At 44.5% G+C, this 16580-nt stretch overlaps 1 protein-coding gene across 1 annotated transcript in view; it reads left to right on the forward strand.

The window, feature by feature from the left end:
- LOC131188537 (rabphilin-3A-like) overlaps positions 1-16580 on the forward strand; it is a 289054-nt gene that overhangs the window by 9508 nt on the left and 262966 nt on the right. The window contains exons 2-4 of the mRNA XM_058163849.1: positions 1809-1926; positions 3929-4072; positions 9000-9129. Coding sequence (XP_058019832.1) covers positions 1850-1926; positions 3929-4072; positions 9000-9129 — 351 coding nt within the window. The 5' untranslated portion in view covers positions 1809-1849. The remainder of the gene's footprint in view (positions 1-1808; positions 1927-3928; positions 4073-8999; positions 9130-16580) is intronic.

The following is a 16580-nucleotide window of genomic DNA, read 5'->3' on the forward strand; positions in this document are numbered from 1 at the left end:
AACCGTGTTACTAACTTAACAACTGCATTCACTTAGCAACTGTAGCAAGGAAGGTCGAAAAATGGGTCGAAACTCATTTAACAGCTGTCTTGCTTGGGCTCCATTTAGGTTGTAAGTCGAGAACTGCCTGTACTTGTGGGTAAAAGTTGGTTTGGAAAATGTTAAAAAAAGTGATCGTATAGACTTATCGTTGGATGTTTTTAAGAAGAGTCTACTCTAGAGCAGGGGTCTCCAACCTTGGCGACTTTAAGCCTGGAGGACTTCAACTCCCAGAATGCCCCAGCCAGCAAAGCGGGCTAGGGCATTCTGGGAGTTGAAGTCCTCCAGGCTTAAAGTCGCCAAGGTTGGAGACCCCTGCTCTAGACAGTCACTTATATGAAATGATATAGGTCAGTGATGGCAAACCTTTTCAGGACTGAGTGCCCAAACTGGAACATATGTGCATACTGGAGCACCGGAAACCCAAAGACCAGCTGGCTGGCGCACGCATGTCTGTTTTTAGGCCATTTTTGGCTGTTTTCCGGGCCGTTTAGATGCCTTTTTCCAGGCTGTTTTTTGACTTGTTTCTTGGCCTGAAAACGGCACCGAAATAGCCTGAAAACAGCCCAGAAAAGGTCCAGAAAATGGCCTGAAAAACGGCCCAAAAAACAGCTTTGGAAAAGGGCCTAAAATGGCTTGAAAACAGCCTAGAAATTGGCCCAAAAAAGGTTAGGAAAACAGCCTGAAAACGCCCCCCCCAAAAAACAGCCAGAAAAGGCCTGAAAATGGCCCAAAAAAACAGCTGGAAAAGGGCCTAAAAATGGCTGGAAAACGACCTGGAAAATGGCTCGAACAACAGCTTGAAAACAGCCCAAAAAACAGCCAGAAAAGGCCGAAAAATGCCCCCAAAAAGGTCTGGAAAATGGCCTGAAAACAGGCTAAAAAAACAGCTGGAATAGGGCTTACAATGGCCGGAAAACAACCTGAAAAATGGCTCAAACAACAGCCTGAAAATGGCCTGAAAAAGGTCCTGAAAGGGCCGGAAAACCAGCTTGGTTTTTAGCCGTTTTCAGGCTGTTTTCGGGCACTCTGGCGCCTGCAAAGACCAGCTGGCCGGCGCATTGGAAAGCAGAAGAGCAACGGGCGATGGTGCATGTGCCCACAGAGAAGGCTCTGCATGCCACAGGTGTGCCATCACGGGTATAGACTCTCCTGCTTGAGCAGGGGGCTGGACTAGAAGACCTCCAAGGTCCCTTCCAGCTCATTCTATTCTTGTCGTGTCCCACTCCTCCTCTGACGGCCGAGTCGGGGAAGTCCGTATCAAGCGTGCCTCTGCAGCTCTGCCAAAGTCCTATCGGAGGCCTCAGGGCAGGCAGGAATCCAAGGTGTGACTTCAGCAATCCAGATTAGACTTTGCCTGACTCAGAGAATGCCAGAAAGCAGATCCTTTATATAGGCCATGGGGTGTGGCTCCATGACTCAGCACTTATCCAGGCCTGCCCCCTCCCTTCCTTTTGCTGACGCCGCCTCTCCATTCTCCGGAAGCGTGGATCTATCCATTGCATCGTTTCATCTCCAGCTGTTGGTAATCCCAGCTCGTGGCTGGCTTCAGGCGCACATGCTATCGGAGGGAGGTTGGTTTGTTCGGTTTGTCCGGGCATGGTGCCAGGGCTGGGGGCTGGAGGCATGCCAGGACATTCTTTAGCACTATCAGCGTCCGGCAGGAGATAAGAGGGGCCCGGCTGCGGCGGGGGGAGCGAGCGAGGCACAACAATTCTATTCTAAAAATCACTTTTTCTCCAAAATAATTTCTCTCTCTCTCTCTGCAGATTTGACTCTACTTTCTGCAGAGCCCAGGGCTGACCGATCCATGGCGGAAACCATTTTTGGCAATGGGAATGACCAATGGGTATGCCCCAATGATCGACATCTGGCTCTCCGCGCCAAGTAGGTGGATCTGTAATTTTTCCCCATCCTTTTAATCAATCAGGATCATAATTGGAAATGTTTTTCATTCCTTTATGGAAACGTGCTCCGTCTTGCTTCTAGAACTTAAATTTAACTAAGATGTGATGATGGGGCCTTGGAGTTGATCTGCAGGTAGTCCTCAAGTTATGACAACAATTGAGCCCACAATATCCCCTGCGAAGTGAGTTAAGCAAGTTTTGCCCCATTTTACGACCTTTCTTGCCACAGTCGTTAAGTGAATCTGGCTTGTTCAGAAGGTCGTAAAAGGGGATCACATGACCCCGGGACACTATGGACGTCATAAGTACATGCCAGTTGCTCAGCGGCTGAATTCTGGTCATTTGATCATAATTGGGAATGCTGCAGTGGTTTTAATAGAATTACAGAGTTGGAAGGGACCTTGGAGGTCTTCTAGTCCAACCCCTGCTCAAACAGGAGAGAGACCCTATGCTATTCTAGACAAACGGCTGTCCAAACTTTTCTCAAAAGTCCTAAAAATGGTCGTAAAATAAAATTTGAGGCAAGCTGCATTGAGATATGCAAATGCTTCATTTAAAGAATAGAATAGAATAGAATAGAATTTTATTGGCCAAGTGTGATTGGACACACAAGGAATTTGTCTTGGTGCATACGCTCTCAGTGTACATAAAAGAAAAGATACGTTCATCAAGGTACAACACTTACAATACAAATGATGGTCAATATATCAATATAAATCATAAGGATTGCCAGCAACAAGTTACAGTCATACAGTCATAAGTGGAAAGAGATTGGTGATGGGAACTATGAAATGATTAATAGTAGTGCAGATTCAGTAAATAGTCTTGACAGTGTTGAGGGAATTATTTGTTTAGCAGAGTGATGGCCTTCGGGAAAAAACTGTTCTTGTGTCTAGTTGTTCTGGTGTGCAGTGCTCTATAGCGTCGTTTTGAGGGTAGGAGTTGAAACAGTTTATGTCCAGGATGCGAGGGATCTGCAAATATTTTCACGCCCTCTTCTTGATTCGTGCAGTATACAGGTCCTCAATGGAAGGCAGGTTGGTAGCAATTATTTTTTCTGCAGTTCTAATTATCCTCTGAAGTCTGTGTTTTCTTGTTGGGTTGCAGAACCGAACCAGACAGTTATAGAGGTGCAAATGACAGACTCAATAATTCCTCTGTAGAATTGGATCAGCAGCTCCTTGGGCAGTTTGAGCTTACTGAGTTGGCGCAGAAAGAACATTCTTTGTTGTCCTTTTTTAATGATGTTTTTGATGTTAGTTGTCCATTTGGGATCTTGCGATATGATAGAACCCAGAAATTTGAAGGTTTCTACTGTTGATACTGTGTTGTCAAGTATTGTGAGAGGTGGAAGTATGGAAGGGTTTCTCCTAAAGTCTACCACCATTTCTACGGTTTTGAGTGTGTTCAGTTCCAGATTGTTTTGGTTGCACCACAAGGCTAGTCGTTCGACCTCTCGTCTATATGCGGATTCGTCATTGTCTCGAATGAGACCAATCACTGTTGTGTCATCTGCGAACTTCAGTAGCTTAACAGATGGATCATTGGAGATGCAGTCATTGGTATACAGAGAGAAGAGAAGTGGGGAGAGCACACAGCCTTGGGGGGCCCCTGTGCTAATTGTACAGGTATTTGATGTGATCTTGCTTAGCTTCACCTGCTGCTTCCTGTTTGTTAGGAAGCTTGTGATCCACTTACAAGTCTGTTCCGGTACCTGTAGCTGGTTTAGCTTAGTTAGAAGAATGTCTGGAATGATGGTATTGAATGCTGAACTAAAGTCTACAAAAAGGACCCTTGCATAGGTCTTTGGAGACTCAAGATGTTGTAGGATGTAGTGCAGAGCCATATTAACAGCATCATCTGTTGATCTATTTGCTCGGTATGCAAATTGCAAGGGGTCTAACAGCGGATCCGTGATGAAAGAAACAGAAACCCCAATTGGCTGAAAAAAAATATTCAAACCTGGTTTGTTTCTTTTGTAGGCTTCAGACCGGTTGGTCGGTGCGCACTTTCCAAACGGACCGTCAGAGGAAGATGCAAGCTCTGGATTCGAAAGAAATGGAGGTCATTCTGGCAGTCATCCAAAGAGCTGAGAAGCTGGACATAATTGAGCAGAAGAGAATTGGGTATTTGTCTGCTTGTCTGTCTGTGTGTCTGTTTCTCTCTCTCTTTCTCTTCCTCCCTCTCTCTATCTCTGCTTGTTTGTTCATCCCTTCATCACCTATATTTCTCTCTCTCTCCCTCTCCCTCTATCTCTGCCTATTTATCCATCCATCCTTCCATCCTCTACATCTTTCTATCTCTCTAGCTCCCTCCCTCTCTCCACACACATACACACACACACAACATACTATGTATATGGTGTATAAAGTGTGGAAACCTTTTGGGAACAGTATGTTTTTGAGGTTTGATGGCTAATAGAATAGAATAGAATTTTATTGGCCAAGTGTGATTGGACACACAAGGAATTTGTCTTGGTGCATATGCTCTCAGTGTACATAAAAGAAAAGATACGTTCATCAAGGTACAACATTTACAACACAATTGATGGTCAATATATCAATATAAATCATAAGGATTGCCAGCAACAAGTTATAGTCATACAGTCATAAGTGGAAAGAGATTGGTGATGGGAACTATGAAACGATTAATAGTAGTGCAGATTCAGTAAATAGTCCGACAGTGTTGATGGAATTATTTGTTTAGCAGAGTGATGGCCTTCGGGAAAAAACTGTTCTTGTGTCTAGTTGTTCTGGTGTGCAGTGCTCTATAGCGTCGTTTTGAGGGTAGGAGTTGAAACAGTTTATGTCCAGGATGCGAGGGATCTGCAAATATTTTCACGGCCCTCTTCTTGATTTGTGCAGTATACAGGTCTTCAATGGAAGGCAGGTTGGTAGCAATTATTTTTTCTGCAGTTCTAATTATCCTCTGAAGTCTGTGTTTTTCTTGTTGGGTTGCAGAACCGAACCAGACAGTTATAGAGGTGCAAATGACAGACTCAATAATTCCTTAATAATTCCAATAATAACACCACTTGTTTGTTTGTTTGGGTTTTTTTGGCATTTCAAGATAATCCTATTCCACTGCTGGAATGGCCTGGGAATAGCCCAGACCTTCACCCAAGTGAAACTCTATGGAGACGACTTAAGAAACTGGTTAGTCAGAAGTGACCTAGCAGTAAAACCCAGTTAATAGAAGCCATCATTCAATCTTGGTTTCACATTATAACAGCTGCAGAACTCAAAGACTTGGTTCGCTCCATGGGAAGACGTTGTAAGGCCGTCATTCATGCTAAAGGTGACTCAACTAAGAATTAACTGACATGGTGATAATTTTTGTGTATCTCGTTTTTTCGGCATGTTTCACTTTTCTACTTTATATTGTAACTGCTGTTCTAATAGCAAACCCTTCATGAAAGTTATTGCATTACATTCTTGATTAAATTATCTTTCCATTGATATATAATTATGATACTACTCAAAAAAATGTGTTATTAGCTAGTTTTAGAAAATAAACTTTTTCCAAAAGGTTTCCACAGTTTTGGGCACTACTGTATATATATTAACAGATATCTATATTTATATATTGTGTTTCCCTGTAAATAAGACCCTGTCTTATATTTTTTTGAACCCCGAAATAATCACTTGGCCTTATTTTCAGGGAGGTCTTATTACTTTGGGGTGCATGGAGCAAGATGAGGCTCCTCTTGCTATCTTACCTGATTTCCAGCTCTATCTCCCTAGCCCTTACCAGAGGAAATGCCAGGGACCGGCTGCCCATGCGGTTAAATATTTTCGGGGAGGGCTTATTTTTTTTGGGGGGGCGGCTTATTTTAGCACATGCGCTCAAAATTCTGATTGGGCTTATTATCAGGGGATGTCTTATTTTCGGGGAAACAGGGTATGTATCAACAGATATATCTATATATCGGGTGAAATCCAGCAGGTTCCGACAGGTTCTGGAGAACCGGTAGCGGAAATTTTGAGTAGTTTAGAGAACCGGCAAATACCACCTCTGGCTGGTCCCAGGAGTGGGGAGGGAATGGGGATTTTGCAGTATCCTTCCCCTGCAGTGGGATGGGAATGGAGATTTTGTAGTATCCTTTCCCTGCCAAGCCCGCCAAGCCACACCACGCCCACCAAGCCACGCCCACAGAACCGGTAGTAAAAAAAATTGGATTTCACCACTGCTATAAATATATGTATATGCATATATCTGTATTTGTGTGTGTGTGTGTGTATACCAGTTAGAACTCATTCTAGTCATATCCTCCTTTTAATGGATGAGCCAACAGCTTGTCTGGTTGAAAGATAAATGGCCAAGCTGTGTTTTGTAGCCGGTTTTCTACCTTCTGGAATTAATTGAGATAATAATCCCGCAGCGTTCAGCGGGGTTAATGCTCTGCATTCTTTAAACCTTTAAACAACAACAAAAAAAATTGTAGCCGGGATGGCAGTTCCAAAAAAGAATTACAACCTTAAATTAAAGACACCTAAGATTTGCTGCTGAGAAACCTTTAGCCATTGATGCAAATAGCTGCTCAAAGGATCGTATTCTTTCCTCCTTTCCTAAATCCCTGAAAAATGGTATTTTGGATGAGGGATAACGTGACTTTGAATTTTGTGGTGGGCCGAGTCCATTACAACCGTTTTCCTAGCTGGATTTTTAAAAAAAAAAGAAAAGAAAAAAAGATTTTATTTTATTTTTAAATCCAGTCACTCATACCTTTTGTCATTGTCTGGGTCTTCGGGATGAAAGCTATTTATCTCTTTTATCTGTCTGCTAAAGGATTAGGAAACCTTTTAACTTTCAAGGTCGGTGGCATTAAATCGGGCAGAAGGGATTTGAGGAAAGTAGCAGAGATTATTAGTTCTGGCCTGGAAGAAGTAAGCCGTAAAAGTCTTGCACGTTTCGCCGAGATTGTGTTTAAAGCTGCTGTAGGTTGCACACGCCTGTGTGAATTGGAGATGAAAGCAGACGTTTTATCTGCTGCAGCTTTAAGCTGCCTGCGTTAGGAAGGACTGTTGTTTTTTTTAAAAAATATATATATATATATATAATTGCTTTTAAAATAATGACAAAAAAGGAAAAACAAAGCTGAGATAATTGGGATAAAAATATATATACATTGTCAAAGGAAAGGAAGAAAAAACACACATGGAAAAGTGCTTTTTTTTTTAAAAAAGTGATCAAATGTAACACAGGACACACACACAAAAAAAACATGTACCGTACACCATTTTAACTAAACAATGAACAGAATAACAGAGTTGGAAGGGACCTTGGAGGTCTTCTAGTCCAGGGGTCAGCAACCTGCAGCTCCAGAGCCGCATGTGGCTCTTTCATCCCTCTGCTGCAGCTCCCTGTTGCTGGTCGGCTCCACAATCGATAAGGCTTTCAGTTAGGACTGGTAGAGGGAAAAGGACGCAGCGCTAGGAGGAGACTGATGGGAACTGTTGTGACTCGTCCCCCCTCCTCTCCTCAGCCGGGCCCCTCCCGTCTCCAACCGGGCCTTTTATCAGACTCCGAGTCTGATAATGAAGATGAACGGCCTGTCATGCCTCCAGCCCCCGGCCCTAGCCCCATGCTTGGAGAGGATGCCAGGAGTGAACGAACAAGCCCAATAAACTTCACTCATACAGCGAGCAGGAAGCCAGCCAGGTACTGGAATTACTGACAGCAGATCCAGCTGAAGACAATTCAAAGTCGGAGGACCCTCGCTTCCGGAGATCAGAGAGGCGACGCCAGCAGAAGGAGGGGTGGGGCAGGCCTGGATAAATGCTGAGTCATGGAGCCACACCCCACAGCCTATATAAAGGACCTGCTTTTGGCATTCCAACCTTGAGTCAAGCAAAGTCTTAGCTAGTTTGCTGATATCGGACTCTCTCGCTGAAGTCACAACTTGGGACTCCTGCCTGCCCTGATAAACCTCGAAGGGATTTAGCAAGCTGCAAAGGCTTCATTGCCAAGTCTCTTACGGACTTCCTCGACTCGTGCGTCTGAGTGGGAGTGGGACACGACAGGAACGTGTCCCTTCTGGTCGGCTCCAGAATTGAATAGGAGCTTCCGTTTAGGACCTTTGTGGCTCTTTGAGTGTTTAAGGTTGCCGACTTCTTGTTGTAGTCCAACCCTCTGCTCAGGCAGGAAACCCTATACCAGTGTAGCAATCCCAAAGGCCAAACAAGGAATAATGGATGGAAACTGAACAAGGAGAAATTCAACCTGGAAATAAGGAGGAATTTTCTCACAGTGAGAAAAAATCAACCCATGGGACAGACGTTGCCTTCGGAAGTTGTGGGAGCTTCATCACTGGAGGCTTTCAAGAAGAGACTGGACTGCCATCGGTCAGTGTTGTGACTCCAGCCCCTGAACCTGGCCCCATGCCCGAAAGTGACTCAGAGAGTGAGGGGGAAGGGCCGGTAAGGCTTACCTTGGGAGCACCGATTCCTTTGGCTCGGCTCCAGGAGCCAGAACCAGACCAGTCGGAGGACGTAATGAGGCCGTCATCCCCTGATTCCTCCCTTCCCCAGGCTACGCCTTCAGACCCAGCTGATAATAATAATCAAGCTTGGCTTGACCCGCGCTTCAGAAGATTAGAGAGGCGGCGTCATCAAAAAGAAGGGTGGGGCAGGAGCCCCACCCCACAGGATATATAAGGAGCTTTGGGACTGCTCTCACTCCACGGGAAGCAAACGTTTAGCTGAACTGTTTCAAAAAGAGCTGAAAGTCTTGCTACGCGAGTCATTTGTTTGAACTTTGGCAGACAGCTGCGATTTCTCTGCCAGGACTGATAAGAGCCGTGAATCCACTGGCTGACGGCCAGCTCGTGAGTTTGAAGTGGGGAAGGAGACAGAACAGTCAGAAATGGTGTAGGGCGGGTTGGACTAGATGACCTGCAAGGTCCCTTCCAACTCTTTGTTAATCCGTAATCTGAACGAAAGGCCTCCCTGAGAATCCCAGTGGGGAAATGCTGCCGCATTTCGGGACCTTCTGGTTCGATTTGCAGGCCGTGTTCTCGGCGCCTGTTTTGATTGGAGTCTCTGCTACTTGTAGGCGCCTGGTGGAGCGGCTGGAGAACATGCAGAAAAACGTCCTGGGGAACGGATCGTCCCAGTGCCTGCTCTGCGGGGAAGGCCTGGGGTTTTTGGGGAGCACGGGGGTGTTTTGCCAAGACTGCAAAAAGGTAAGCCTCCCCCCCTTCCACCCCCACCCCCCACCCCGGCTTCAGGGCCTAGAACAGGGGTCTCCAACCGCAGCAACTTTAAGCCTGGAGGACTTCAACTCTAAAAATTCCCCAGCCAGCTTCTAAATATTCTTGGTCTTCCCTTTGAACTGTTAAAATTAACATTTTGAAAGATTTCCCCCAGGTAAAGGTTCCCCTCGCACATATGTGCTAGTTGTTCCCGACTCTAGGGGGCGGTGCTCATCTCTGTTTCAAAGCCAAAGAGCCAGCGCTGTCCGACAACATCTCCGTGGTCATGTGGCCGGCATGACTCAACGCCAAAGGCTCACGGAATGCTGTTACCTTCCCACCAAAGGTGGTCCCTATTTTTTCTACTTGCATTTTTACGTGCTTTCGAAACTGCTAGGTTGGCAGAAGCTGGGACAAGTCACGGGAGCTCACCCCGTTACACGGCAGCACTAGGGATTCGAACCGCTGAGCTGCCGACCTTTCAATCGATAAGCTCAATGTCCTAGCCCCTGAACCACCGCATCCCCCCAGCTTCCTATTTTTTGGTAAAAAAAAAACCCCACTGGTGTTTTAATTAACTTGTCAATAATCTCTGCAAAATGTTATTTATCGATTTATATTTTATTTATTCTCTCTGTGCAGCTTTTTTGACTGGAAGGAAAAGCTGTTTCCTGGGTGACGTGGCAATTTTTTTTAATACCGTAGTGTGTGTGTGTGTTTGTGTGTTTATAAGTAATGACAAAGGAAAAGCACATTAATGGATTTGCCAATTTTATAAGCTCCACAAGAGGGAAGGCTTGGCATCCAAATGCCAATTTAGTGCGATCATATATATATATATATATATATTTACAAAGATAATAAGTGAAATTAGAAAACTGGAATTTGGGTTCTGAAGAAAAGGACAAAATCACTCAATAAGCTCAAATGAATTTACTTTCACGGCAGCCATTCATTTAGTAACCGAGTGGGGTGGTGGCTTAGAGGTGGAGCCCTAACCTCACTATCAGTAGGCTGTGAGTTCGATCCTAGGTAGAGACTGATATTTCTGTCTCTCGGGACAATGAGAATATATTTGCTGAACAAAACTCCGCATTGGCGACAGGAAAGGCATCTGGCCAGTAAACACTCTACTAGCTCCATTAAGTTGCCCAGATTCCACCCCGCAAAAGATTATAGGGTCATTAAAAAGATGATGATTCATTTAGTAATCGCTAGGACTTTGCAACGGTGCTAAAAAAAGTGACTCACAACCAGTCCTCGCACTTACGACTGTTGCAACATCCCCACGGTCACATGAGCAAAATTCGGGCTGGACAACCAATCTGTATTTATGACGGTTGCAGCATTCAGGAGTCACGTGATTACAATTTGTGCAAAACTTTGTCCTGCCTTCAGGGGCTTTGAAAAAAAAATAAAAACTTATAAGAGAAAAGAAAGAGTAGGGGGGGACATGATAGCAGTGTTGCAGTATTTGAGAGTCTACCCCAGAGAAGAGGGGGGTCAACTTATTTTCCAGAGCACCTGAAGGCAGGACAAGAAGCAATGGGTGGGAACTAATCAAGGAGAGAAGCAACGTGGAATTAAGGAGAAACTTCCTAACAGTGAGGACAATTAACCAGTGGAACAACTTGCCTCCAGAAGTTGTGGGTGCTCCATCATTGGAGGTTTTAAAGAAGAGATTGCAGAGTCACTTGCCTGAGATTGTATAGGGTCTCCTGCTTAAACGGGGTGGGAACAACAACAACAACAACAGAGTTGGAAGGGACCTTGGAGGCCTTCTAGTCCAACCCCCTGCCCAGGCAGGAACCCTACACCATCTCAGTCAGATGGTTATCCAACATTTTCCTAAAAATTTCCAGTGTTGGAGCATTCACAACTTCTGCAGGCAAGTCGTTCCACTGGTTAATTGTTCTAACTGTCAGGAAATTTCTCCTTAGTTCTAAGTTGCTTCTTTCCTTGATTAGTTTCCACCCATTGCTTCTTGTTCTACCCTCAGATGCTTTGGAGAATAGTTTGACTCCCTCTTCTTTGGGGCAGCCCCTGAGATATTGGAACACAGCTATCATGTCTCCCCTGGTCCTTCTTTTTGTTAAACTAGACATACCCAGTTCCTGCAACCGTTCTTCATATGTTCTAGCCTCCAGTCCCTTAATCCTCTTTTTTGCTCTTCTCTGCACTCTTTCTAGAGTCTCCACATATTTTTTACATCGTGGCGACCAAAACTGGATGCAATATTCCAAGTGTGGCTTTACCAAGGCATTATAAAGTGGTATTAACACTTCACGTGATCGTGATTCTATCCCTCTGTTGATGCAGCCCAGAACTGTGTTGGCTTTTTTGGCAGCTGTAGCACACGGCTGGCTCCTATTTAAGCGATTTTCCACTAGGATTCCAAGGTCCTGGAGTTGTTCATTTTGTCAGCCTATTGTCCAAAGCTCCTGAAGGCCGGACAAGAAGCAACGGGTGGAAACTAATCAAGGAGAGAAGCAACCTGGAACCAAGGAGAAATTTCCTGACAGTTAAAACAATTAATCAATGGAACAACTTGCCTGCAGAAGTTGTGAATGCTCCAATACTGAAGAGCTTGGACAACCATTTACCTGAAATGGTACAGAGTTTCCTGCCTAAGCAAGGGGGTTTGACTAGAAGACCTCCAAGGTCTCTTCCAACTCTGTTAAGTCTGTATTATGATCCCTCTCGCAGTTACTGCTTTTGAGCCAGGTAGCCCTTTTTCTGTACCTGTCCATTCGGGTTTTTTCTTGCCTAACCCTTTTTTTTTTGGCTGAGAACCCCTTCTAAGGTTGACTCTTTTTCAACTTCCCGTGGCTGTTCAGCAACCTGCTGCGGAGACGGCCGGCAGCATTAATTTACAGGTGCCATGCAAGGGAGATGGTTATTCTGTCTTGCTGTGGAATTGATTTTTTTTTCCTCCCCAATTCTCTTTTTATTGAACCTTCCCTTTGATTTTATTCCTTCTGTTTGGGCCTCGCAGCTCTTTTGAAATCTTTTATGAACTGCTTTGCCCTGCGGGCTCGTTCGGCTTTTCCAGATGGCTGGAAAAAACAACATCTGTTTCTCTATTCTCTCTCTCTCTTTTTCTTTTCTTTTTTATTTTTTGCTGGCTGGTCTTGAAATCAAGAAGAGGCGGAAGAGACGGACGCGCAAAGGCTAATGTTGCCTTGGTGGTTCGTTCTGGCCATAATCCGATTGCGGGAGATCGAAATTTCATTTTAACGTGTCTGTCTATGGGAGATTCTCGGCTATCCAAGTCATGGTTGGTCTCAAAGTTGCTTTTTTCAAGAGGCAACTGGACTTTCTTTGGGGTTTTTTTGCATTTATATCCCGCCCTTCTCCGAAGACTCAGGGCGGCTTACACTGTGTCAAGCAATAGTCTTCATCCATTTGTACATTATATACAAAGTCAACTTAATTGCCCCCAACAATCTGGGTCCTCACTTTACCTACCTTATAAAGGATGGAAGGCTGAGTCAACCTTGGGCCTGGTGGGACTTGAACCTGCAATATTGCAAGCAGTTGCTGTTAATAACAGGCTGCATTAGCCTGTTGCGCCACCAGAGGCCTTTTTTGCTTTGAAGACGTTTTCGCTTCTCATCCCAGAAGCTTCTTCGGCTCTGACCGGATGGTGGGGAATGGACGGATTTATATTCCTCGCAGACAGCTGGTCATTTGCGTCCTTTTTAGAGAGTTATTGAGGCCACTTGGAGGTTTGTCTGTGTCCTCAGATATAGTTGTCCTCAGACCCCTGAAATAGGTGTGGAAGGGTCCTTCCACACCTATTTTAGCGTTGGAATTCAGCCAGTTCAGATCGGTTCGCGCAAGCCGGGAGTGGCGACCTGTGGGTGGGCCTGCCTGCCCACCCAACCCGGCACTACGCCGTCCTATTTAGCCACGTTTTCCAAGCCGCGTGCATTTGTGCAAGCCTTGTGCCTGAGCAAAGCGCATGCGTGGAAGGCCAAGCACATGCGCAGAAGGCGCACATCCCCTCACATTTACGGCGCACGGCGAACCGGTGGTACAATTGTGTGAAACACACCTCTGACCTATTTGTACTATTTTTTTAAAAAAAAAGTTTTATTTCCATTTTCCAACAACATATTCAATGTACAGTCTCTTATTCAACATTAATCATTAACTTTCATTTGTTACTTATTCGGGCCTGCTCAGCTACCACTTCCTTGCTTAACACAACCTTTCCTCTTCCCTTCTCTACCTTCTTCTACTTTCTCCATCCTTCCTCTCCTTCACTTTTCTACTACTTCTCCTTCCCCACTCCTCTCTTCCACCCTTTCTAACCCTTTCCCCTTTCTTCTTCCTCTCCTTTCCCCCTCTCTCTTTTCCTACCTACTTTCTTCCTCTCTCCCTTTCCATTCCTTTCTGAAATGGCAGCTGGGCAGCCCCGATTTCATTTCAAATTGTTCAAATTATTTCTATTTTTTAATTACATATCTTCAATCATTCCCGTACATTAATAATCCTTCATCTTCCACCCCCTCCTCCTCCCTCCCCCCCTCCCCCCACCCCCGAGACTTCCCAGAACAAAGTACAGGGTATAAAGTTAACAATCATAAATTAAAATACAACATAAGTCATAATCCATAGTCACTCCTCACCCTTTGTACCCTCAACTCCTCTCCCAATTAAACAATATAAACTAGTATAATACAATTCCTAAATTCACTCGTAAGCTAATGGTACTTTTTAGAATTTGTACTACTCAGGTGACTCTAAGGACACAGATAAATTTCCCAAGTGGCCTCAATGACTCTTTAAAACGGGTACCAAATCTGAGGCCCACGGGCTGGGTCTGGCCCCCAGGGTACTTAGATCTGGCCCGCGGGGCTGCCCTGGAAACAGGGAAGGGCTGGCCCATGGATGCCTCTGCCAGCAAAAATGGAGCTTGGGTGGGCAGAGGGTTGCAGGAGGCTGTCTCGGCCGAAAACAGACCTCGGGAGCCCGTTTTCGCTGGCAGAGCACTCGGGCCGCCATAGGCGCCCCAGATATGAGTGACGTCGAACTGGCCACGCCCACCCGGCGCCCCTCAGGTAAAACACGCGGCCATCAATGAAATCGAGTTTGACACCCCTACTCTAAAAGAATGCGAATGACCAGCTGTCTGCACAGAATATAAATCCTTCTGTTCCCTACCATCCAGTCAGAACTGAAGAAGCTTCTTGGATGAGAAGCGAAACGTCTTCAAAAGAAAAAAAAAACTAGAAAGTCCAGTTGCCTCTTTTGAAAAATCACCTTTGGGACAATTTTAATATATGCCGATTAGTTGTGCATTTAACGTGACAGTAAAATTATTCTAAGTCTAATATTCAACCAGATGCAGGATTACATACCGCCGGTCCTCGACTTACGACTGTAATTGGGTCTGGTCGTTAAGCGGGCCACCCTCACGCAACCGTCCCAGATTTTATGCCTTTTTTTTTTTGCAATGGTTTTCAAGCGAATGCTGTGGTTGTAAAGCAAGCACGGCGGTCGTTAAGAAGTTCCGTTGTTTGCAATGGCCGTTAATTGAGAGAAAGTTTTGTTTGGAGCAGAAATGTTACAATACATGGCAGGTATCGCCACTCCAAATACAATCCTGTGATGGGCCGGTATCGGAATTTCAGGTTGTAAAATAAATAAGTGATAACCATTTTATTTATGTACTTGTTTGTCAAACATGTACAAGATAGGAAATATAAATATAAACATGGATATGAACGAAAGAAATGAGTACAAATAAATGGGGGCAGTAGGACAGGGACGGTAGGCACGCTATTGCGCTTATGCACATCCCTCATAGGAATCGGATGAGGTCCACAATAGGCAGTTTGAGGTTGAAGCTGTGAGGGTTTGAGGATATAACAATGGACTCAGGTAGAGCATTCCAGGCATTGACCCCTCTGTTGCTGAAGTCGTATTTTCTACAATCGAGTTTTTATTTTTTATTTATTTATTTATTTTGTCACACAGTATATATAAGCATAAGCATGAAATAATTATACAATATATAAGTATATATATGAGTATGAGTATGTAATAACTATATTAATTGGCTATAACGAAAGGAAACAATAGGACAGGAACGGTAGGCATGCTTGTGCTCTTATGCACACCCCTTACAGACCTCTTAGGAATGGGGTGAGGTCAATAGTAGACAGTTTTTGGTTGAAGCTTTGGGGATTTTGGGAAGAGACCACAGAGTCAGGTAGTGTATAGCAAGCATTAACAACTCTGTTATTGAAGTCATATTTTCTGCAATCAAGATTGGAGCGGTTAACATTAAGCTTAAATCTATTGTGTGCTCGTGTATTGTTGCAATTGAAGCTGAAGTAGTCTTTGACAGGAAGGACATAGTAATAGATGATTCTATGAGTTCAACTCTGGTTGAACTCGAAGGCGGTGTAGTTCTAAATTTTCTAAACCCAGGATTTCAAGTCTGGTGGCATAAGGTATTTTTTTGTATTCGGAGGTGTGGAGAACTCTTCTTGTAAAATATTTCTGGACACGTTCAATTGTATTGATGCCAGAAATGTGGTATGGGTTCCAAACAGTCGAGCTGTATTCAAGAATTGGTCTAGCAAATGTTTTATATTCTCTGGTTAGTAGTGTAGTGTTTTTGGAGAAGAAGCTACGCAAGATTAGGTTTACAACTTTTAAGGCCTTTTTTGCGATGTAGTTACAGTGGGCTTTGGCACTTAGATTATTTGATATGAAAACTCCAAGGTCTTTAACAGGGTGGGGAGGGTCATCTGTAAGGTAATGTCCATCAAGCTTGTACTTAGTGTTTAGGTTCTTTTTTCCAATATGTAAGACTGAGCATTTGCTGGTTGAGATTTGGAGTTGCCAAGTTTTAGACCATTCAGATAAAAAAAAGTTTAGAGCGGTTTACCTTGAGTTTGTAGCGATTGTTTTGCCCGTGTATTGTTGTGGTTGAAGCTGAAGAAGTTGTAACAGACTATGCTTAGATTGGAGGCGGCACAGTTCCAGGTTGTCCAAACCCAGAATTTCAAACCTGGTGGCATAAGGGATTCTGTTGTGAGTAGAGGAGTGGAGTATTCTTCTCGTGAAATACCTCTGGACCCGCTCAATTGTGTTACTGTCCGATATACAGTGGGGATTCCAGGCTGACAAACTGTATTCGAGAATTGGTCTGGCAAAGGTTTTGTATGCCCTAATTAGCAGTACAGTGTTATCCGAGAAAAAGCTTCGCAAGATTAGGTTGACAACTCTTAATGCCTTTTTGGCAATGCTCTTACAGTGAGCACTGCGGCTTAGATCATTTGAATACTTCTAGGTCAGTGATAGCTAACCTTTTTGCCATCGCATGGCCACTCCCATAATTCTGTGCGCCCTGCCCGAGCACGACCCCCGCAAACTCCCCCGCTCCTGGCACGTATGGTAGACCTGTTTTTTTCGCTCCCCAGCCT

This window comes from Ahaetulla prasina, chromosome 1 (genome assembly GCF_028640845.1).
Source record: "Ahaetulla prasina isolate Xishuangbanna chromosome 1, ASM2864084v1, whole genome shotgun sequence".
Lineage (NCBI taxonomy): Eukaryota > Metazoa > Chordata > Lepidosauria > Squamata > Colubridae > Ahaetulla > Ahaetulla prasina.